The sequence below is a fragment of the Typopeltis vanoorti genome, chromosome 20, assembly GCF_054136105.1.
Source record: "Typopeltis vanoorti isolate ZY-2024b chromosome 20, IOZ_Tvanoo_1.0, whole genome shotgun sequence".
NCBI lineage: Eukaryota > Metazoa > Arthropoda > Arachnida > Uropygi > Thelyphonidae > Typopeltis > Typopeltis vanoorti.
Genome location: NC_143568.1, coordinates 64,726,033 through 64,752,160, shown reverse-complemented (window position 1 = coordinate 64,752,160; position 26,128 = coordinate 64,726,033). Strand labels below are relative to the sequence as shown.

General features: G+C 34.3%; 2 protein-coding genes across 2 annotated transcripts in view; one reads left to right on the top strand and one right to left on the bottom strand.

Moving 5' to 3' along the window:
* Positions 1-6,485, bottom strand: part of LOC150095513 (cytochrome P450 3A8-like) — a 52,111-nt gene extending 45,626 nt beyond the window's left edge. Inside the window, exons 1-3 of the mRNA XM_090410302.1 lie at positions 6,353-6,485; positions 4,124-4,220; positions 1,709-1,761 (exon numbers count right to left, since the gene is read on the bottom strand). Of these exons, the coding sequence (XP_090266428.1) occupies positions 1,709-1,761; positions 4,124-4,220; positions 6,353-6,435 (233 nt within the window). The 5' untranslated portion in view covers positions 6,436-6,485. The remainder of the gene's footprint in view (positions 1-1,708; positions 1,762-4,123; positions 4,221-6,352) is intronic.
* An 11,883-nt stretch (positions 6,486-18,368) lies between these two features.
* Positions 18,369-26,128, top strand: part of LOC150095512 (cytochrome P450 3A8-like) — a 103,174-nt gene continuing 95,414 nt past the window's right edge. Inside the window, exons 1-2 of the mRNA XM_090410697.1 lie at positions 18,369-18,428; positions 25,308-25,360. Coding sequence (XP_090266823.1) covers positions 18,369-18,428; positions 25,308-25,360 — 113 coding nt within the window. The remainder of the gene's footprint in view (positions 18,429-25,307; positions 25,361-26,128) is intronic.

Sequence of the window (26,128 nt, the reverse complement as noted above, 5' to 3'; positions counted from 1 at the left end):
CATGATGAAGAAGAATGTATTTTTACAAAACGCAGCACCAAGAAAGGAAAATGAAACAGGAAAAAAATAATAATCATCGTGATAAGCAGCATTACACTACTACTTGTAGACAAGTGAAGCGATTTCAGATTTCCTAAACACTCCCAACTGCCAGCAGAAGATAACGAATGTTTCTCTCAGAGACACTTAGTCCATTTTCGAATGGATAGCAAGTTGTCATTCTCACATTTGGGGCACCAAAATCCTCCTTCAGAATGTTATATTGTATCCAAAAGAGATCCACTCGCTTGATAGATGTTCTTTCATTGATACCTTACAATCGTCTTCCTACAGAAGCTCTATTTCGTAACTGTTTTTCTTCCACGTGCTCCTGCTAATCAACATACATTTAGTCTTCAATTCCTTACTCATTTAACTACTTTCAACTCTTTCTTTAATTTCATAATACATTGAAACCGTTGTACCCTATCCACTCTTTATCAGCGCATAGAACCTAAAACCCTTCAAGAAACAAACCACCAACAGATTTATTTATTTTATCTGATCTCTCGCGACCACATTGTCATGTTGCAGGTATCGAGATCTCTCTTCTGCAAGGTTACTAAAAAAGGAATATTTTAGTAACCTTGTTAAAAACGAAATTTTGGATACTTGTAGTAATCATAAACTCTTCTGAATTTATTTTCTCATTCATAACATGAAGTGTCTTGCCCATACCACTCAATGACTGTCTGGAAAAGATCACTATGATGAAACACTGCAGAGAAAAGCATCAAATCTACCAATTCTTATTCAGAAAAATATGCATATATAATTTTTCTATTTTTCATTCTAATGAAGACCAACGTAGCTGTCACATATTAACGCAGCATTTTAGAGAAACCGCAGTCACATTTTTTTCAGAAAATGTCATAAATATGCCATAATGTTCGTCTCTAATAAACAATTTTAAGCAAATAATTTGTTAAGTTTCAATAATTAAAACAATCATAAATATGTTGTATCGAATCCTTTTGCGAGAAATGAGACTTCAAAACGAAATAAATTACTTGCATTTGAGCCCTCACCATTTGATCAAATGAAAGCTCAGTAGGAACAAAGGAAGTCCTCGTCAAAAAGAGGAATTTTTTTAAATTTCTTCAAGGAGGAATAAAATCCTCTAATCATAAATCTCAGCTATTATGTGAATGATTAACTTAGATATTTTAATTTATAAAACGCGAGTAGAGGTAGGGTTAACCTTTAGTATATTAACTCTTCGACTGCCCAAGATATTCATGGATAACATTAACATATTTTTTGTATATATATTGTTGTAAAACTCGGCAATTAATGAAAGACAATAACCTGCATGTTTATTGGTCATATATGCACGTTTTCGTTTAGACATGAGACAAGTAGAATTTGAATGGATTACTTCGGACGAAGTACGAGCGCCACTGTAATTGAAATAACTGGAAAACTCCAGATTTTGAGAGCAAAAAAGATTCTCATTGAGAATTATGAACTGGTCATCCACTAGATGGCAGAAAAAAAGAAGGCCAAGGGCTACTTGGAAAAGAATCATTGTGAGGGCGATACAGAAAATGGGCTTCGGGGATAGGCATTGGATGATTTCTACGGAGCGGAATCTGAGTTCAGGCAGCTGCTAAAAAGTGAAGAAACCTGAAAGAAGGCGAAGACTTAAATAACCACATTATATGCTTACCCAAACATCTTTCCGTATTTCCGGTACAACCGCAGTTGATTTATATGAAATTCCTACAAAAATAATAAATTAAAATTAAAATAAGGAAAATATTTTTTAGTATAATTAGTGTATCAAGATTATCAAAATAACAGACATTTTAATAAATAATCGTGTTGATTATTCTCATGATAATAAATAGGATACAAATTTATTTCAAAATAGTTAAAATTTTAATCACACCAGATAGAATTAAGTGTTTTAGTATTTAGTCCATTTATTCCAGTGTAAACAGATAAAAAGATTTAGAATTTTCAAACGTGATCGACAAATTTAAACAACAGCCATATTAATCCTGAAGAAAGAGACAACTGCTATCAGACTGGAAACACCGATGATTTTTGTGGAACCACAAAAAGATTCTCAATTTTCAAGGAAGAATATAAAGTTACAACATAACGAGATCGTACGGTAAAAAGCAAATGACTACGGAGAGGAAAACATGAAAATATTATTCAGGTGAATTCATCAAATACATAGAACACACAAGACATCGATTCTAATAACACTGCGATCCAGGCGGTAAATGAATTTCTCGCGTAAGTCCAAAATCTTAATAGGGGAAGTCAGAGGTTTGTCCAAAAAGATCCATGTTTGGTCATTAGGATAGGAATGCCGCATTTTTTAATTCTTAGCCTATTCCGATACGAATGCATTGTAGGTTTACAATCTTATTTAGTAGAATTGAAAATACAAGACTTCATCACTCCCATAGAAAAAGGGTGCGAAACCTTTTGCGGAGCATACTTGTGTAAGAGAAAGACGAAAGAAGAGCTTTATGAACAAATGAAGGTTGTAGGCTAAACTTCGTGGGAAAGATGTTCCGTAAGAAAGAGGTATGAAAAATTGACTGAAGGGTGTTCTTAGCGAGAGAGAGACGGTCATCAGTTATCCGGATTTCTTTCTTTTTAACGGCATCAATAATTATTGGAAGGATTGTGGTACATCCACCCGAAATTTGATTCGAGGACAGGATGGATTTGCAATTGGATAGTGTTAGAAGTTGTACTGAGGAGAAGTAATATGGGGAGAAGAAAAGGGTTGTTAGTTTTTTTCGGAGGAGCAGGAGGCTGTGAACCTGATCTACTCATGCTACGAAATGTTGGAAGTGAGAGTCATTCTAAGAAGAGAATAGTACTACGAGCAGAGAGAGGAAATTGGATTATGAAAGATGAGGGAAGGTGCCGTCCGATCTTTCTGAGTGAAATACGATAGGACAGTATTTTGATTGCACTGAAGTTGATATCCTTCTCTTCATCGCATTAAATAAAGCTAATATTTTTACTTCATTGAAGTCACGTTTGTTACCTGTGATCGTCATCATTACTAGATGGCGCTTTGGGAGCCCAGGCTTACCAGATTTTTATGACGATTATTTATCTTTCAAAGTTTAATGCCATGAAGTTTAACATGAAACTCAATATGATATCAGAGAGATCAATCAACCTGTATGATATCAAAACTATAAGACATCATGATAATAAGGTATTATGATAACTACGTGATAGCGTAATATCAAACTTGATATCATTTTATGAAATATCACTTCAATAATAATATTAATGAGGATATTACGAGATTTACTTCATATGGAGCTAAATAATATTCATATTAATTTACCACGCCAAAGAGGAAAAGAGGATTAAAAAATTATACTGTAAAACTATTTCAAACTCAATATTTAGTTGTCCTATTAATTCTCTCTTCTATCTAGAAAATGGAAATAAGGTTTTGATTTCAACCAGTCGTCTCAAATATTTAAATTACGTAATGTGACTTACCTCTACATTGCTATACTAACAACTATTCATTTTCTGATTCAAAACAGATAAACTGTTCAATCAATACGGAAGTTTATCGCTGAATTTTCCTACTAATTAGTTCTAAAACATCAATCACTTCACTTCAAGAGACTTCGAAATCTGAATATTCAGTGTTATTCAGCACGTGATTCATCTGAGACATCTTTTTAGAGAATTAATTCAGTGAAAGCAGCACATTAATTCCAACTGACCTACTTAATAGTTTTCGAGGAATTAATTTTAATTGATTAGAGCCAGTCAGCTCTAATTAATGTGCTTCCCCTCCCATAAAACTCATAATAATAACAGCATATACAGCAGGTGCATATCTGTGGGTTCTTTATCATTTCAACCTCAAATCTTGTATCTCATTCAATTACTGTTTTTCAGCATGAATATCGTTATTGTCATATTCTTTATCGACATTTGCTTGCTTCATCAAGATTAAATCAGTCAATTTTTCAATCAAAATTTTATCAGTTTATAAACTTAATTATTTTTTCTTTAATCACTATGAGCTGCAACGTTAATCTTAAAACATTAAGACTTTTCGTGAAAACATGACGCATTTTACCTTTCGAAATATTTGAAGTAATGTCCCAACTAGTGGATATGGTTTCAAACATGGAATACCTCTTGATTGCCAATAGTTATGGGTCTTGGTAAGATAACTGAAATAAAATAAGAAAATGAAATCTTAGTAGATAAATCAATTTTAATTCAAATTATACATCATTTGACACTTGTGTGTTTATTACTATAGAAAATTCGATTATTCAGCGAAAAAATGAAAATTTTTAATGTTATTTTTAATGTCTATTGGAATGTTGTTTCTATTATATGATACTGTTCGAATTTTATTCTGAATTTTGCACTCTGAACAAGTAAAAGTTTAACGTCAACCATGTAACTGTTCTTAATTGTGGATTTTCTGCTATCTCAGTACTTGACTCACTCGTTTGTATATAAGATTTTGTTTTAGTGAGATATCCATTATTTTTTAGAGATGACGTAAGTAAGACAGTCTAGGAATAAAATCTATACATTGGTTAAACGATGCAACTTTTACAGGTGACTTCAGGGGCTATGGTTGATGTATGTTTGGAATTACGGTCGAAGCAGTTGTGTTATGTTTAAATTTCGTAGGTTTCTCTAACAGGTTTGCTGTTTTGTAGGATAAAAAAAAAAGATTAATTATATGAAGAGCCAAAGACTTCAATTTGGCGACATGAACTTATTTAAGTTAAGGGATATTAGCTTATGTTAAGGGATATTCTCATTGTAGGGTATGTAAGTTCTGTTCGCTACAAACTTGGTATTACTGGGTCTACCTACTCACTGATGAGACCTCAATTAAAGTTGAAACCGGTCTGGGTAGTGACCTTCTCTCATAATGTAGAACAGTTATACAGCTCCTAAGAGCTGGGTTTCACATTATGGGTAAATACCAAGAATAGTGATCGGAGCTTGCTCCACCCTTGCTATGAGTTGTCTCAGCTTGCACTACCTTAATGGATAAGTTGCTGCACTATCCAGGTATTTGTTTACGCTTGGACTCTCCGAACTGTATATAGTTTCTATATTCGGCATGAAACTCTTTGAGCTTCTTATTTCTGCCATGAAGCAATATGGGATTTATCCCATATTGTTTCATATCCCTTAACTTAAATAAAAAAATGATTTCCGAAAGGAAAGTCTTTGTCGGCTCCAGACGTTTAATTTCAAATGAAGATACCTTCATGAAATGTTTTTTCCTATTCGGTATTCGAAACCCTGTGTATAACCACAGTGTATTTTACACTAACTGAGATAGGCTGATTGTCATCTCCAGAGGAAAGAAACATGTTCTTCATTTTACTCCACTAAAATTTAGATGTGTTTCCTCTGAGGTGTGATTCTCAGGGGACCAGCAGCTATATTGGCTAGTTATTTAGTTGAATGCCGTACTTTGTGCATGTGTTAAGGAGCACGAAGAGGGTAAGGAAGAGAAGGAGATGGAGGAGAAGAAGAAGAAGAAGTGAGGCAGCGGTTGAAGATAATCATAAAAAGGTGAAATTAGGTTCGTGAATTCATTCTTCTATATAATAACATCTTAATATTCACACTACTTTGAATAGATTTTTTTTTACCATAAATTGAAGACTTAAATTTGTTTTGTACAATTTTGCTATTAAAATGGTTCAGATGAAATGAAAAAAAGGAAAAAATTCTAAAAACTTTTCTCCTCAGATTTTACTGGTAATTCCTGAAGAAAAAAAATTGTTTATATATATATATATACTTAAAATGATCGATTTATATAGTGTTGAATTTACAATAGAAATAAATTCAATATTATATTTCCCACCGCCACCACCACAGGTCGATACTGGGACATTTAGCGAACATGTTCAAAGATCTGAATTACTGGTTGATGTGAAACCACGAGAGATGTTAAATATTGCTTCTTTCGAAATGATATCATGGTTTTTTATTAATATGTATAGTATTTACTAAATTAATTATAGTTTTCTGAATAGAAATCCTATTAATCTGTAGCTTTCAAAATTCCGATTTTCATCTTTACGTATTTTCATAATCGTTATTTATTTTATTTTGTGGAAAGCGGTAGATATCGTGGATTATAAATATTAGACATAATTTATTTATTATTATTATTTCATATTTCTATTATGTTTCTGGAAATTTACAGCAATTACAGATGCCGCTGACAGTTACTTTTTTTTTTTTTATTAAACTAACATCCACTTTTCGTTATATTAACAAAGAGAATCAAACTGTAAAACAGGAAGCTTTTACTTACAAGTATGACGCAATCAGAGTCACCAGCTGAACCACCACGGCATATAAAAGCCAGTTTGGAATGCTAATTTCGAATATCTCCATTGCGAAGGGTGTCGTCCAACTGCCTGTCGTGTGTCACGAGTTGCTCTGAAGAGTTAGCAATTCCTGCCACCAAATGATATATCAGGTAGGTACGGTCCCACTCGAGATAGCTGTATTGCTATCTTTTGCACATGGAACACCTAGAGCGTTTGCGCGCCCTCTTGAGTGGCGTCACTCCGTGTAACACAAGATTGATGGCGACATCCTATGAAAGCAATGTTGCATCACATCCCTTTTTTATGTATCAATTTGAAATCTGCAGCTGTGGTTGTCATTATCGCACACTGAGTGTCCTGCTACGAAATTTTCTGTTGCGATAATATTGTCTTGGTAAAACATCCGAAAAAGGCGATATTGTCATTTCTTATACCATTCCAAATGAAGTAAATTAAGAATATTCCTTAGTAGAATGTGAAATAAGTAAGCATTAAACTACTCGTTATGAGAACTATAGTCTCGTTCAGAGTTGTTTCGTGAGGTTTTTTAATATAGGTCCAAGCAACCAGTTTGAAAAAAATTGATAATATAAAACTTAAAAACTTGTGTACCAATAAGGGCTTTTTTCGCAAATTATAGCAAATTTCAATGCTATCAATGCTATAATCACAAAATGATTATTTTGTGATTCAATATAATCACAATTTCAATTATGATTATATTGAAATAATTTTTAGTTTTAGGTATGCGTTTAAAAAAGAAATAATGGTCCCTAACAAAAATAATTTCACAATGAAAAATAAGTGAAAAACGGCTACGGAAGAATAGATATTGTTGTAGAAATGGTGATTCGTATCGAAGTGGGCATAAATCTTTGACAGTTATCTTAATTACTTGGAAGACTTTCACTAGCATCTCTGATAGCGAGTTATTAAGTGCATGTTACACTTTCGTAGAAAGAACACTGCACATTCTCTTCGAATGAAGACAACAGCACTACTTCTTTTGTTCTAGGATTACGCATTTGCCTGTTCTGCCTTCACTGGTCTTTCCATCTTATCGCTGGTCTCTCTCTCTCTCTCTCTTTCACTCTTTCCCTTTGGTCTATATCTATCCACCTCTTTGGTAGACTATATCTTTCGATCCTAAATAATTGTTCTTTCCATTTCTTGATCTTTTTATTTACTTCATAAATATCTAGTTCCTTTTTGATACCTTCGTTTCTTATATGATCCAGTTTTGTGCATCAATTTATTGCTCTTAAAAATCTCATCTGTTCAGCTTGAATTTTAGTTTCTCCTCTTGTTTTTTATTCAGTGTTCTTTTAATTTTTCGACAGACTGTCTGAAATTTCTTTATTTTGTTTCCTATATCTTCATCTTTTAGGTATGTTATTATGCATATAACTGAGCTCTGTCATCTACTCTATTATTTTATTTTCTATAACTATTTTTGACCTAACACGATCCCGACTTTAAATGCTGTGATTTTTGTTTTCTGTTGTGAAATTTTTAAATTGTGTGGTTGGCTTATTTTGTTTGATTCATAAACTGAGTTTTGAAGGTCAACTTTATAGTCTTTTAATATAATCTGATCATCTGCATGCAGCATTGCATTGATAACAGTTCTTCTGGTTAATTGGACGGTTTGTTTTATTGTTTGTTGTTTTTCATATTTTAATAATTTCATCAATATATATATATATATATTGAATAGAGTTGGAGATAAGCTACACCCCTGTCTGACACCCTGATATATTTCAGTCTCTTCTGTTAATGTATGTATTATCTAACTGTAACTGTATTTTTGTATCTTTATATAAACTTGTATGGCTAGTATCAAATGTAGATATCCTTTGCCTTTTCATTGCATTCCATAGTTTTTCTCTGTGTATTTTATCAAAAGCTTTCTCGTAATCTACATGTGAGTTTCTAAATTAAATTCTCAACTTTTTTTATAATTTGTTTTAACACATAAATATTGTCTGTACACGATCTTCCAAGTCCTGAAGTAATTTTGCTTTTCTGAGAGTAGATTGTTGCAATTTGTCGAAGTATTTTATTCAAGATTTTCCTGTAAAATTTGTTACCTGTATTTAATAAACTTATTCCTCTGTAATTTCCACAATCATCTCTGTTTCTGTTCTTAAATATAGATATAACCCTCACACTTAAACAATCTGGTGAAACCTCACCTTTCCTCCAACGGTTATTCATTAATTTTAAGAATCTGTGATGTAAATATTCTTCGCCATATTTCGAAACCTCTGTATTTATTCCATCTAATATGACTGATTTTCTATTTTGTGATGCCTTTATTGCATCTTTTAGTTCATCTAGTTGTTTTGGTTCAGTACTGATTTCATCACGTTATTTTCTGTTATTAAATTTGGGTCATACCATATATTTGTATGATGTTCTATCCATTGTTTCTCTTGTATTATGTTAATTTGTGCTGTATTTCTTTCTTCGTTGTTTAATTTCCTTAATATTTTGTATGCTATATTTTGTCTTCCATGTATGTCTTATTTTTTTTTATTAATAAATCTTGTCTTAAGAATCTTCGAGAACTTTTTGTACTATGTTTTAGCTATATTTCTTTTGGTTTTTGTATATGTTTTCTGTTTCCTTGGTATTTTTTAAATGAGTAATTTGTATGCAATTTAATTTTCGTTTATTGCATTTTTTATGTGTGTGTTCCAGATTTGTAATGTTCTTTTTTTAAATATTTTTTCCTTTTCCAAGTACTTCAGAGCTGCTTTATGGATGGTTTTTATTAAAGTTTCCATTCTTCTTCTTCTTCCATATCTTCCCAGATTTGGGCTTTTTTAGGTTATTGTGTTTGATACAGCATTGTAGTTCTTTCTTCTTCTAATAGATATACTTTGTATAATATTCTGTTTCTTGTTCTATACCTGATCATCACTTACTTCCTTTCTCAATTTTGATAGTATTTCTATTTTAGACACTACTAAATAATAATCTAAAAAAAAATTCACTTCTCTGTAAACACGTGCATCACACACGTGGAGCGAGTTTCTGATTAGTAATGATATAATCGATTATAGATCTTGTTTCTCTGGCATTACAAGTATATTTATTTATATTATTTCTTGGATAAAAAAAGTAGAAGTATTGGTTATTTTAAAATTATTGAAAGTGCAGAAGTCTAATAGTTCTTCACCATTGTTATTCATGCAAATTTCTCCATTGAGACTTCCTAAGACATTTTGGATTGGATTACTTACAATTCTATCATTGAGATCTCCTTTTAATAATACAGAGTCATTTTATTACATTTGTTAAACTGTTTTTATAGTCCCTAATAAAATTGTTCAACTACATTCCTTCTTGATGAGTATATACTCTTATGATATGTAAGTAGATTGCATTTGTTTTTAATTTAACTGTTATAATCCGATCATTTACAAAATTGTGTTTCCTTATTATATTTTTCCATTTGTCATCGGTTAAAGTGGCCACACCACTAGAAGCTCTGATGTGTTAGTCCACTCCACTGTACAGCACAGTAAAACCGCCAATATCTGTTTTTTGTTTTTGTTATAACGGCTATATTAATTTTTTAGTTGTTTTATTAATTCTAATTCCTTTGTTGTTATGCTTCTCATATTCCACGTGGCTACTAGAAGATTCCTAATCGGTTACCTTTACTGTTACTTGATCGCTTTCAGTTGTTTCGGTCCGATGAAGTCTCATCATCTGAGTTACAGAAATTTTTACTTGCTAAGGTAACCAGCTTCACTCAAAACAACAGCACATATATCACATGAATGATTTGGGATCTATTTGGGATCTTTTTTTAAAATACGTATCAAAATTGCAAAAAAATTGTAATTATTATTATTATTGTTGTTATTTTATGTTATTATTATTATTATTATTATTATTATTACTATTATTCAGAAATCAGAAACTAGAGGGCGCTTTAGCAGCAACCAGTCGCTAGCATGCTATTTTGATGCTCCCATATTTTAAGTTGCAAAGTAGATCTTTTCTTGTGAATTAAAATTTAAAGTACATCAGTGAACTCCGTTCTTCAATACGAACATATCGATGTAAAAACTGTAAGTATCTGTTAAGTAATAAGTAAAATATAAGTATTCAAAGTTCGAAGTATATGTTGGTCAACTACACGAGAAGAGAACAAAGGAAGTCGCCATATTAGAAATTACAGCAAGATCGTCAAACAAGAAATATGAAGTGCTACAAATGCCAAGAAGACTTAACGGGGGAAGAAAACCACGTAACATGTAGGAACTGCCAGAGAAACATGCGTTTTCTATGTTCAGGATTGTCTGAGGCTACTTGGCAGCGAAAATCAAACAAGAATCGTGACGAGTGGAAGTGTCCCCATTGCAGAGACAACAAAGGAATATCGCCTTCGACCGCAGGCGGAAAAACAGCACATGCAGAAAACAACCGCAGGCAGTAAACAGCTATCAACAACAGAGGGAGTTAAAAACAAAGAAAACAACAACGGAAACCCAGGTGAGCCAACTTTAAATGCATTACTTGAAAATAGATTACAAACCTAAACCTAAAAGACTGTTTAATCGATTTTGTTGGAGAACTATTTAAAAAACATACCGCACTAATTACAGAAAAATTCAACCAATATGAGGAATTTATTAAATTTAATAATAACTCGGTAGAAGGTGTATTACAGACCGTTAGAGAAATTAAAAACTGCGTTAAAGAGCTAACGGAAAGACAGCATAATTTAATTAAAGAACAACGGAACTACGGAAAGAACTAAACTCTTTAAAGCAACAGTACGAACTCTCAAACCAACAGCAGCACAAAAATGCTTTCCTCATAAATGGTCTCCCAGAAATAGCTACGGAACATCTAAGAGACACCGTAATACAACTAAGCCAAAAAATTGGCTCTCCATTGAATCAAGAGACATCTAGTCAGTGCATCTGTTACCACAGAAAAGGAAAAGAGAAAATAATACCCGTCCTTCTACCGTCGTAGTGCGACTCACCAACAGCCCAACAAAAACTACACTTATAAAAGCTAGCAGGATTAAAAACGCAGTAGTCAAGGATCTGAAAGGAAACCACAACAATACCCCAATATACTTGTCCGAATACCTAACGCCATATTATCAGAAAATATTCTACCAAGCAAGGAAAGTAAAAACAGAAAACAACTACCAGTTTATATGGATAATAGACAGCACAATATTCCTTAGAAAGACAAAAGACGTAAAACCAATCGAAATAAAATCCGTAGACGACCTCAACAGGCTGCCACATTGAAAGGAATATTGACAACTCGTAAAGAAGGAACAGCACATCAACCAACATGAATGCAGACCATCAAGCAGACGTAATCACCCCGGAACATGATAATTGACATTCTGAAATCAATAACAGAATGGAAACACGTGACAATCTCCAAAAAAGGACTGTATTCTCCACATCAACATCAGAAGCATTCAAAAATACTGGCTGATCCTGCAAGCTTATCTGAAGGAAGATATAGACGAAATAGACATTTTATTACTGACTGAAGTATCTACGACCAACGAAGAGGCACCCACCTACCAAATGCCACACTTCCAACAACACAAACACTGGAGACAAACAAAACGATGCAGTGGTATAATAATATTTACCAAACATAAACTAGAAGTAACAGAAATAAACTATACATTAGAATACGCAGAAAAGATATTCATCGAAATTAAAAACATCAAACAAGAAAACACCCTGATATTAAACGCAATATACATACCACCCAACTTAAGCACAACAAAATTCCTAGAAGAACTAAACAGATGGCTTTCAGCCACGGAAGTAGGCATCTCAGAATACTTGATAATAATAGGAGACATTAATATAAACATTAGTGACATTAATATAAACATTAGTAACATAAATAACAACACAGAACAATACCTAGACCTATTATCGGCATATAATATAACCCCATCCATACACTAGTATACACGAGAAGAGATAGTCGGAAACACAACAACCTCATCCTGCATTGATCATATAAATATAAGGGCCCCTCCAAACAGCCACACAGCAGCCATCATAACATGCAAACTGGCAGACCATTATTTCACAGCGTTACAGTTATACACTGAACCAGAACCCATAAAAATCACTGAGACTACAAAACAGTATTATAGCATTCTAAACGAAACAATAGTAAACGATGAAATCAGAAAAACAGACTGAATGCAGATAGCATCTTTAGACGCTGCTGAAGCTGTCTATAATAATCTTAAAATTGCATTTAACAAAATATATAACAAAGCATTAACAAAAATAAAAACACGCCCCCAAACGAAACAAAATTCATGGATAACAGACAACATACTAACAGACATACAAAGAAAAGATGCCCTATGGAAACAACTTAAGAAGTCGCCGAACAATATCGCGTTAAAAGCTGAATAGAAAAGAAAAAGGAATCGCCTAACAACCCAGATTAGAACGGCAAAAAGAAACTATTACAGCAACAAATTAACAACAGCTCAGAATGACATAAAGGAAACCTGGCACCTCATTAATGAAATGCTGGACAATATACACAGAACCACTGCCACAGAAACAATAAAACACAGCTTTGCCTGCGACCCCAAATCCCTTAAACAGTTGGCAAACAACTTTAATCAGCACTTCGTGAACTCTGTCCAAAAGCTACAAGAAACAACCCTTCCTCACACAAACGAACATTCTCCACTAGGCCCACGAGCAACCCAGTCGATGTGGTTCTCCACAGTAACAAAAGAAGAACTATCACTGGCAATTCAACAAATTAACCCTAACAAAGGACCGGGAATAGACGGAATCAGACCAAAAGACATCAAGAAACACTCAACCAACCTACTTCCAGTTATACAAAAACTGTTAAATAAAATATTCGAAACGGGACTCATACCTGAAACACTGGAGACTGCATTAATCACACCCATACACAAACAGGGAAAAAGAAACATTATAAGTAATTACAGACCCATCGCCACGCTGTGTGTAATCAACCAAATCATGGAGCGCATCGTGCATCAGAAACTCTCCACATACGTTGAAAAATTTCAAATCATACCCAAAACACAATATGGCTTTCAAAAAAATAAAGGAACAGCAACACTCCTGGAAGATTTCACAGATCTAATAAACGCTGCATTGGGTAAAAACAGAATAACATTAGTGGTATTCATTGACCTAACAAAAGCATTTGACACACTAACACACAAAACCTTGTTAACGAAACAAACCCATATTGGAATTGGAGGTCGTCTACTCCAGTGGTTTAAACCCATATTGGAATTGGAGGTCGTCTACTCCAGTGGTTATACACGAAAAACAGAAAGCACACCACACGTATAGGATCAGCATACAGCAAAGAGGTACATGTAACCTGTGGAGTACCGCAAGGAGCTGTCCTATCTCCCATTCTATTTAACATATACACACACGGCATAAGCCAACTCCCCCTAAAAAGTAAAATCTTCCAGTACGCAGACGACACGGCCATAATATCCATTCACAACGATGCAAATATCGCTTACACAAATATGCAACACGACATCAACCAAATCACTAACTGGTTAACCGAAAACGACATATATACAAACCCAGGAAAAACAAAGCTAATGGTATTCAAAAACCCCCAAACCCTGCCCATAGAAACTAAATATCTCACTATCCAACATTCATCCTCCTATACACAAAGCGCAGAACCTGAAATCACAATCATCACACAGGTGAAAACAACACACTATCTCGGACTTCACTTCGATGCTGATCAAAGTTGGAATAGCCATACAAACTACCTACATACCAAGCTTAGGATAATAGCAAGCAAATTATACAGATTAAAAGACATTGCCCCAACCCACATAAAAATACTAATGCATAAAGCATTATGTGAAAACATTTTAAGATATGCAATCACATCATACGCATTCTGTACAGACTACAGACTTAACAGGCTACAATGGTTGCAATATAAAATGGTAAAACTGATATTCTGGGAACAACCCAGAGTGTTTCACCTTAAACACAAAATATTTAAGGTGAAACACTTATGCCACTACACAGTCATGTTAAAACATTACTACAGCCCAACATATAGAGTAACCAGAACAACATATCAAATAACAAGACCACAGTCAATAAACTACATAACATATAAGTACAACCATCACAACGGAAAAGCCACCAGAAACTTCTACGTACCTGAATGATAAACAAACTGCCGTACGACAACAGAAACCTAGGAACATAGAGAGAGCTGAAACAGGCGCCATATAAATATTATTGCGAGAATGAAAATTAGAGCAATTCCTGTTTCTCCCCACCCCCCACACATGCACATACAAAACCGTAATAGCAGTCGAAGTCTTCCAAGCACATACCAACAAACAGTAAAATCAACACCTGGCTTGTGACCAGTATAGGAACATAACCATGAAACCACCACTCTATCATCTATTATCTTCCTCAGATAAGCTCTGTTAAGCTTTGAGGAAGAAAATTATTAATTGCAAGTATCTGTTATTCACAATTGTAATGTGTTATAAATATTATATATATATATATAATTATTACAGCATCTTGTATGCAATTTATCTGAGACATAAAATAAATAAATAAATAAATAAAATAAATAAATAAATAAATTATTATTATTATTATTATTATTATTATTATTATTATGTATATTCTATATTCAAAAATTCTGTATAATCTTTATTGTAAATATTAGAAGAACATGTGTTGTAAATACATAATATAAAGGCAAAAAAGTATTATTAAAATTTTTAATTGAAATCCAATGTAGAAAAGTAGTACTTTGTGCTGAATTCTGTAAAATTATAAGTTGCAATGCCACTCAAGATGTTTCTTGTATGTGTAAATATTTTAGCAGATCAATAAAATAAATTAAAATAATAAAAAAATATTATTATTATTATTATTATTATTATTATTACGCGCAACTCCAAGGAGTCCTTAGACTCATCGAGGGAGGCCCAACATCATGTCAAGAACAACTATTCAACATTTACACAGTATCTATCATACTTCACCTTGAACTCATTTACAGTCATGACCCCAAAACAGACTCTGGTAGCTTATTCCACTCATTTACCACTCTCCAAGTACAAAACCTTGCTCTTACACCCTTGCTAACCACACTCTTACCAAGCTTCCATGGATGGCCCCTAGTTCTCCCATTACCTTAAGTAATTTGAATGTCTCAATTATATCACCCCTTTTCCGGCTATCAGCTAATTTCTGCAACCCACTAATCTTCAACCTGTTCTCATAAGGTTCATTCCATAGTCCTGCTATCATGTTGGTCACTCGTCTCTGGATCCTCTCCACCTCCTCCCCATCAAGAAGAAACCCTGGCACCCATATCTGTGCACAGTAGTCTAGATGGGATCCTATCAAGGCTCGATACAGAGGAACAATAACCTGTTTGTCTCTGCTCATTAAAGTGTCTTTCAGCAACAAAGTGATTTGATGAGCTCATTTTGCCACTTTTGCGATGTGTCCCCTAAACCTCAACTCCCTGTCCACCTACACTCCCAAATCCCTGGCCTTGTTAATCTCCTGGAGTACAGTTTCACCAGTGTGATATACTGCTGCTAATCCTTTCACCCCAAAATGCAAAACCTCACATTTTTCCAAATTAAATTGACGCCCATTCACTTTAGCCAAGTCCTCTAAACTATCAAAATCATTCTGCAAAATTTTGACATCCTGAGCATTCACTATTGCTTTACCCAACTTTGCATTATCCACAAGCAAATGCACAGTTCCTCTCAGTTTCTTCCCTATATCGTTAATGAACAAATATGTTCGCCTATGTTTGAGATCTCCGTTACAGAGTTTTTAAGTGATTTCTAATTTTGTTCTTAAGGATGCGAAAAGTTAGTGTTTTATGTTGGTAGACTGTGCAGATCGGATTCACTTGTAAATATGTATATTCGAGTGTTGCATTCTTTCTCTTAAATATCTGTGAATTCTTAGCCTACAGGAACATGTAGTTTTTCTCTGTTTTTGTCTTCCTCGCTTGATATAAAAGATTTTTGAAGTATGGAGTCCAGTGTTTCGTTATATAGATTGGTGTTTGAAGGTTCTTATCAGTTAGGATCGTTGTTGTCGGCCTTGTTTTCTTGCTTTCGGAAAGAATGGAGTCTTTCAGACTTCTGTTGGTAAAACGAACGATGATTGGTGGCGGTCTCTCTTTGTTTTTTTTGTGGGCCTCGGTTAATTGAGGTGATATCTGTGGTTGCGATTTGAATTACAATTTTTCTGCCAATCAGTTGCATTATGTTGCTTGAGTCTTCTGTATTTTCTTTCGTTATTCCCTCAATTCGAAGTTCTTTTTTTTTCTTTCTTTTTGTATCATGTGCTCCATTTGACACTTGAGTGTGTTTACTTCTTTCCGCAATTCTTGATTTTCGCGCTGGAGTGTTTCTTGCGTTTCTATCGCTACCGTTAATTTTGTCTTTATTTCTCTCATGGTTCCTAACATTTCTTCAGAAGTCTCGTTATTGAACTGTTCATACTCCTAAAATTTTTTGTTGATTTGTTCCATGTGCGTAGTTAGCAAGTCTTTCACCATGAGTTTAAATGAATGAAAGTTGTCTGTACTTTTAGGATCAGGAATCAGGGTCAAAAAGAGAAGAGATGCAGAGCGTCTTCTCTTTGTCATCGTTTGAAGTTTTACATTATATTTTCAGTTCGTGCGTTATCAGATATGGATCAGTGGTTGAAAATGGGCACAGTAAAAAAGGCTAAACATAATGTGGATGGTGAACCAATCACCCAAAATTTTTCAGGACACGTCTAACACAGTGAGAAGGCACAGTCTTCAGTTCTTCGAACAGGTAAAAAGAGAGAGTACTGTGAAGTATGGATTTTCGTATATAGGAGATGAGGACTGTCCTAAGCCCCAGTGTGTAGTGTGTGGGAAAGTACAGTGTTATCCAATGGTAGCATGAAACCTTCTTTACCCTTGCGTCATTTACAAACAAAAATGGCAGCTATACAAAAAAGGAATGGGATTTTTTCACCGCCTAGCGAACATGTCATATTCTGACATCGTTCTTGTCGTCAGCTAACAAAGAAAACGAAAATGCCCTTGAAGCCTCCTATCGTGTTAGTTATCGTATTGCTAGATGTGATAAGAATTATGACTATAGGAGAATTTAATTTCTCCTTGTGTAAAAGGCGTCGTTCTGTGTATGCTTGGAGAAGACCACGTGAGGAAAATGAACACTATCCTTCTTCCTAACAATACAATATCTCGAAGAATTCGGGATATGTCTGACGATTTGGGTCTACAGTAATAGGTAGAATGAAAAATAGTAAATTCTTTGCTATTCAAGTTGATGAAAGCACTGATGTTACTTATTTCGCTGTTTTGCTTGTTATTGCGAGGTATCTGAAAGGCAATGAAGTTCATTGAAATTGAAGTAATTTATTAATTAATGTAATGTAGAGTTGTATGTAATCTATGACGTATTTACTCGAATTCAATGTATCTGCTGAGTTTTGAATATAAATAAATATGCACTCTCTGATCCCTTATTATTCCATTGCTTTTTAATCACCATATAGGGCTATTTATTTATATTCACAAGATATAAATTTGAAATAACATCAACTATATTAATTAGAAACGTTTTGCTAATATGAAGGGTACAATTTATGGAAATGGGCTACCAAGGGGTACGCAAGTGAAAAAAAGCTGGGAACCACTGCTCTAGAGGACTAACATATAAAGTGATAACAATATCGTTGTATACTTATTGATAATAGCTTTCATGTTGTCGAAGTGTACAGAAAACGGATATACTGTTGCTTCGACTTTGATATTAGGAGCTAATCTTTTTTGTCCATTGATCGATTAGTTTATCGAATGTGAAGTGATTATCGGGTATCCTTGAAATGCACCTTCTGAAATTCTCAGTTATTTTAATGCTTCATTTAATACATGATGCCAGTCCCAATCGCAGGTAAATATGTGAGGGTTGAGCGAAGGGCTAGCAACCCAAAGGTAAGTGGCCCTTTGCTCCCAATGGAGTGTAGAGTAAACAGTAAACAGTTGTTTACTGTTTACTCTACACTAAATGTATCTAAATGATGCACACGTGGTAATTTCTTTCTTTCTTTTTTATTCTGCTTTTAAATTTTAGAGAGGGGATAATTGAGATTATCTGTATATCACCATTAACATGAGTGAGCTTCTTTAGTTACTCCGACTTCGAAAATGTGCGCAGTTATATATTGTGACATTTTCTTCAGACGATCACAGCTAGCTTTCCAGCACCATCCTTCCTTCCTTTTACACCTCCAAAAAATTAGAATAAGCAAAGAAAATGTGTTGACTGATTTGCAATTCTAATTTTCTTCATAGAAAATAATTATTATCAAATATGAATTAGTATCATCTAAATCTACGTACTTTGTAGATTATATAACCATGTAAACACATAAAATATAATATAAATACTAAGGAAACTGTTATTTGAAAGCATTCACAAAATTAGAATAATTTTAACGTGGTTCAAAATATTAGAATATTCGAAATTTTTCTGATTGGTTTTGAGAAAAGCATGCAAATAGCATATATTTCAGTAGCTGTGAGACTGACTCGTGTGTGAGGAATCGTTTGCGCGTGGATTTCAGTTAATAATTTGTTAAACATGGGTCGAACGAGTGACTTATCGGAAGCTAAGAAGTTTCGTATGGTGTCCTACACAAAGAAGGTCAAACTCAGCAGTTTATAGCTAAGGAATTGGAATGTTCTCAAGCAAGAATGAGTAGAGTATTGAGACAGTATTCTAATAACCGAAGTTTTCAAAATGATCGCTGCAACAGCGGTCGAAAGGTAATAACTACATCAAGAGATGAGAAGAAATTGAAGAATATCACGAAGAAAAATCACTTCCAAAGTGTAAGATATTTTCACAGGAGATGGACAGAGCTAGGTGTGAATGTGTCTAAATCTACGACGTTGAGACGACTTCACAAATTGGGTTTTAAATCACGCGTGCTTAAGACGAAGCAGATTATGACTTTTAAGCAAAAGGCAGATAAAGTGCGATGGTGTGAGCAAAGACTGTTGTGGGGTCAAGAGGACTGGAAAAAAAGTACTTTTTATTGATGAAAGCATGTTTTGTGTGTTCAATTATCATCAAGGAATACGTGTCTGGCGTCTTAAGCAAGAAGCATTTGATAAAGAATGCATGAAATGTTGAGAAATTGCAACCTCTGTCAGGGTATAGGCTTGAATGACCACAGTGGGTACAGGTAGGCTGTGTATTCTGTACGAAAGAGTCAATTACAAACTGTGCCAAGAAATTCTTGCACACTTTATGTTACCGGGATGAGAAGATTGATGTGATGGAATCTTGCTGAAAAATTTCATTTTTCAGCAAGATTCCGCTTCTTGTCACACTTCCAAGACTACTAGATGGCTCGAAGAAAGGCAAATCAATGTAATTCGTTGGCCAGTAAATTCACCAGATTTAAATCCCATTAGGAATTTGTGGGGGGAATTATGAAGGAAGGAAAAATCTTCAAGAAGTTGCTCCAAGAGACAAAAATGGACTTGTTTCTAGTTTGCATGTTTTGGTAAAAGCAGAGTATGAACCGCTGGTAAATAATATGCCCAAGCGTTTTAAAAACGGTTCTAAAATGCTATGGGGATGCAACAAAGTACTAATTATCATGTTTCCCTTTGACTGTAATTTTTGCACGTTTATAATTGCATTATTCTAATATTTTGAACAGTTAAAAATTATTCTAATTTTGTGAATGCTTTCAAATAACAGTCTTCTTATAATTTATATCACATTTTTACGTGTTTACATAGTTTTGTAATTTGCGAAGTACGTAAATTTAGATGATGCTAATTCATATTTGCTAATAATTATTTTCTGTGCAATAAATTGGAATTGCAAATCATTCACCGGAATGGTTTCTGAGTGGTTAGCATATCCGCTCTCCAGCCAGAAGACTGTGAGTTCGAATCCCACCGTGGGCATGGATGTTTGTGAATGTCTGTGAAAACACTAGTGGTGGGCAGTAGATGGCGTTGGTGTAGATCAGGGTGTCCCAAACTGTTTTCCGCGGAAGGTGAATAAGTGTTCCGCGAGTAGCAGTTCTCCTGGAATTTGTCATTTTAGTTTTCTAAGCATTTTTCATGAATAAATATTTTATAGTGGAAATATTCTGAGGAGAATAATATTCGTGAATATATCGAAAATTTCAGACCCAGGACGCATAATAACATCTGTGTATTGTTAATTTTCACACATCAAAACCTTTCAACATTTGGGAAAGGGAATACCGCTGTTTATGACCGGTTAAAAAAAAAATTCCCTACAAGCGGATTATAACAATGGGCAGGTATCCTCTGTTCTCAAAACCGAAAGAAATAACATGTTAAAGATACCAAGCAATTTTATAAGCTAGGTTTTTTTAATCCCTTTCCCCAAGTAAGCAAACAGAGAAGTAAGTCAAATTTGCGGCTGCACGTAGTGCAGCACTAGGCAACTCGTGGTGAAGGTGGAGCAAGTTCTGATCACTTTCCTTAGAATTTTCCCCTAATGCAAAGCTATGATGCTATGCATTAAGGTCCGGTATGGTCACTAACCATACCAGTTTCGACCTTTATTGAGGTCTCGTCAGTGGGAGCCAGACCTAAAAAATGCCAAGGGTGAAGTAATACAGAGCTTATAAATATATTACCTAAACAAGTTGCCACAAGGTGCTTTGACCTCATTAAATAAAAATCTCAGGATGAGAGTAATATGTAGAAAGTGTTTTATCTTGGGTATGTATTATTATGTTAAAGATACCAAGCAATTGTATAAGCTAAGTTTTTTAATCCTTTTTCCCCAAGTAAGCAAACAAACAGACAAGTAAGTCAAGTTTGCGGCTGCACGTAGTGCAACAATAGGCAACTCGTGGTAAAGGTTGCGCAAGCTCTGATCACTTTCCTTAGAATTTTCCCCTAATGCAAAGCACATTTCCTTGCGGAAATATATAATGCTATGATTAAGGTAATGACCACTACCCATACCGGTTTCGACCTTTATTGAGGTCTCGTCAATGGGAGCCAGACCTAAAAAATGCCCATGGATGAAGTAATACAGAGCAGTGACTATTACCTTAATGCGTAGCATCATACATTTCCGCAAGAAAATGTGCTTTGCATTAGGGGAAAATTCTAAGGAAAGTGATCAGAGCTTGCGCAACCTTTACCACAAGTTGCCTAGTGTTGCACTACGTGCAGCAGCAAACTTGACTTACTTGCCAGTTTGCTTACTTGGGAAAAAGGATTAAAAAACCTAGCTTATAAAATTGCTTGGTATATTTAACATAATATATACCCAAGGTAAAAAATCTTTCTAAAGAAATAACATCTGTTGAAATGTTAGTGACCAATCAGCAAGGAAATATAAAGAAAATATTTCCACTGAAATTGAAGATCAAGGTAGTCTGTATCCGGTTCTCAAATCTATTAGTACTGAATACTTTCTTCGCAAGTTCGTATTGCAGTGTGCAAGTGCTTGTTCTGAACCCGAAGTGCCGTGATTTTTTTTAAAAGTAATAGAAATACAGATTTAAATTCTAATATGAATAAGAGACAAGGCACTTTGTTTATTTTTGATGTTAAGAAATTTCTTATTGAAGGTGTTTGTGACGGAATAGAGAGTGATTCATCCACCTCAAGTCTACAAAGGTCTCCAGGATGTACAAAAGGAGTGGAAAACTACCAGCACACAGGAGAAAAAGTCTGCATTCACTTGTAAGTATTTATAATATTATAAATTTTTGGTGATCAGAATGGGATATGTCAATGAAAATCAGCACAAATTAATTTAATGATGTTTATGCTTAATTGATGTTTAATTAATTAATAATTAATAATTAATGACCAATTAGTAATAATAAAAAATCAACTAAATTAACAATTAATTATTAATTAAAACATTACAAAATAACCAAGGGGTTCCGTGAAAATTTCGGGATTTGTGAAGTGTTCCTTCGTAGAAAAAGTTTGGGAAATCCTGGTGTAGATGATGAGGTTCACTGTAGCTGGATTTGAGTGGTATAGACGGAGAGTTGTAGAGTAGGTGTCCTCCCTTGATGAGTGGTTGGACTTTTCGGAATTGTCACAATAATAAATTCAACACATTTTCTTTGATTATTCTAATATTTTGATTCGGAGGTGAACTCTTCAATAATGAGAAAATAAACGCTCAATCTATCCATTACTGCTATGATATCCCTGTCACAAATTTATCAAATTCATTGCAGCACATCATTGTGGTATATGCTGTTGTCTTCATTCGATGAAAAATGTGCAGTGTTCTCAACTGACACATCAACTTATCGATATCTGTACAGAGATGTTATTGGAAGCCTTCCAGAAATTAAAAAAAGTGTCAAAGAATTGTGCTCGTTTGATGCTTATTATAATTTTTAATACAATATCCATTCTTCCATAGTCGTTTTTCACTTATTTTTCATGCAGTTGGTAGATTATTTTTGTTGGGGACCACAGTTTTTTTTAAAGGCATACTTAAGACCTGCATGAAAGACCTGTCTAAACCAAACCTCAAAATTTCGTTGGTAGCCACATCTGTGAGTGACGTCACGTTGTGTGTTTTGTTTCGCGTATGGAATTCTGGAGATTTGTGCCGTGATTGGTCGGACACTATGAATGAGATCAAGATAAGATAAGGATTCGTGATGTCATTGTTTGATAAGATCGGTGACGTCATGATTATTGAATGTTTGGAATTTCGCTGGGTGATCCATCTGCCAATGACGTCATGTTGCATTTTTTGTAAACTATTTTTGTATTATTTGTAAACTATTTTTGATCCTTTAACTGTTCGAACCAGTTACACGAATATATAATTAAAAAATATATATATATTAAATATATCAAATAACTCTGGATAAGACTATAGGGTAGTCTAACAAATACTTGTTTATCATTCTACTCAGGGATATTCTTAATTTACCTCATTCGGAATGTTATACCTTGATGGACCTGTGATTTCAGTCAGGATTTCTCCATGACTGCAGTCCTAAGAGTCCAGCTATTCCTGTCTTGGACGTTTCTTCTCCATTTTCTTCCGTCTTTCTTAATCATTGGGTCTTCCCACCTTAAGGCTGGTCTTCCAGGTTTCCTTTTGGTATTCCTCGTATACCAGTTTGTTACTCTGACTGTCCATCTGTTGTCTCTTATTCTGTTGAGATGTCCTACCCATCTTCTTTTGCTGTTGTAGATCTTTTATTAGATCTTTGAGTCCAGACTTCTTCCTGATTTCTGTGGTACATTTACGTGGTATATTTTGTTTATATTGCAAATGCTTCTTTCTCTTGCACATTGAGTTGTTATTAAGCTTTGTTATTTCTTCTTTTAAAGTTGTGTTCCATGTTTCACTGTCATAAGTTAATGCGGGTAAGATGTAACTATTGAAACAATAGGTTCTTATTTCTATATCTATGTTTTGGTTGGAAATTGTTGATTTTGTTTTGTTGAAGGCTATCCAAGGAGCTCTTTTTCTCCTTGCTATTTCATTTGATATGGCATTATTCATTTTTATGGACTGGCTGAAGTAGATGTAATCTTCAACTTTTTCGATGGTGTGGGATTCTAGAGTGATTGTGTAATCTTTACAGTATTTGTTTTTCATCCATCATGTTTTGTCCGGATGTATTTCCAATCCAATTTTTAGGCAGTTTTGGATTATGTTATTCAGCGTTGATTCTAAGAGTTTGGTTGAGTGAGATATTAATACCTCATCAACGGCGAACAATAGGATATTTAACATTTCATTTCACCATTAATGTTTATTTCACCTTTCATGTCAGTTTTTCGAATGATGCTGTCCAGGATAGATCTGAAAAGATTAGGTAATAAAACATTGCCCTGACGTACTCCTCTACTTAAGTTCATTTTAATTGGATGATTGAAAAGGGTGATATTTGTTGTGCCTTCTTTGTAGATATCTTTTATGAGTTGGATGTATGCTTTTTCTACACCTTGTTCTATTAAAGCATGGAATACTGCGTTATGTTAAACAGTGTCAAATGCCTTTTTAAAACTTTTAAAAAGAACACAAAGTGGAATCTGGTATTCTCTGCATCTGTCTGTTAGCTGAGTTTGAATGTGATCTATCGCTGAACAGCCTTTTTTTGAAACTGGCCTGTTATTTGCACCAATTTTCGTTGATGGAGGTTTGTGTTCTGTTTAGGATGACTCTTGTGAATATTTTATACCTGTGTGCTAATAGACAGATGGATCTGTAGTTATTGATGTCTTCTTTATTACCTTGTTTATGCAGAATTATGGTCTTTGATGTTTTCCATTCAATAAGTACTTTCCTTAATTATATATATCTTTCTGCAAGCTTTAAAGACTACTTGTTCACCCATTTTTAATTCATCAGATTTTATTCCATCGATTCCTGTGATCGGCCATATTTCATATGGTGGATAGCCATTTTTATTTCTTCAGGTAGGATAGATGGTATTTCCAAATTTTCATCTGGTACTGGAGCTGTGATTACTTGTTTAGATGAGTAAAGGTTCTCACAAAACGATTTTACTATTTTTTCCATTCTACCTCTGTTTGTGTGTTTGTTTCCTTGATTGTCTATGAGAATTATCGCAACAGACAATTTCGTAGCAAGAAACTCACTGTGTGTTAATGACAACCACAATAGCAAATTCCAAACTACTACATAAAAACAGGGATGTGATGCAACATTCTTTTAATAGGATCTCGTCGTCTATCTTGTGTTGTACGGAGTTACGTCACTCAAGAGGGCACTCAAACGCTGTATGGATAGTACAGCTACTCACAGTACAGCTATCTCGAGTGGGAAAGCATTTATTATTTTTGTAGGATATTCATATTAAACAACTGGAAATGTACCGGAAATACGGAAGGATGTATGGGTAAGCATAAAATGTGGTTATTTACGTCTTCTGCTTTCAGGCTTCTCCACTTGTCTCCACTGTAGCTGCCTCTACTCATATTCCACTCCACACGATTCCTTCAATTCTCATCCCGTAAGACACTTTTCTCCATATAATTCCAGTATATAATTCTCAATAACCACCATTCTTCTCTCCTTCTCTGGACGTGTCCATATTAATTCTAACCACCGTATGGGCGCTGCTCATACTTCGTCTCAAGTAATCGATTTCCACAACTTCTACTTGTCTCTTGACCAAATGGAAGACCTTTCATTGAGAAAGGGAATGAGAAAAGAAGTACAAAATAGTTTATAATTGCTACAGGTACCCAAAAGAATCTACTTTTTTTATTAACCTCAATGACGAGAGATCCCGATACCTGCAAACAACAATGATGTGTGTGCTCGACAGATCTGAGAGAATGAACAAATCTGTTGGTGTGTTTCTTGAAGAGTTGCGGGTTGTATGAGCCGAGAGAAATGAATGGGGACAACTGTTCCAATATATTATGGAATGAAGAAAAGAGATCAATAGTTAATAATTTGGAGTTAAAGAGTAAATGTATGTTGACTAGTAACTATGCATACATGCCTATATGCATATCAAGGATTTAGGCCTAGCATGGCCTGTTCCGGCCTTAGACGTCATCGTTGAATCGTTTAAGAGGTTTTCGTTTTCCTAATGGTTTGTACTTTAAGGCTTGTTTTTGTAATCTTTCTGTTTTCATTCTTTGAATGTTCCATCCAT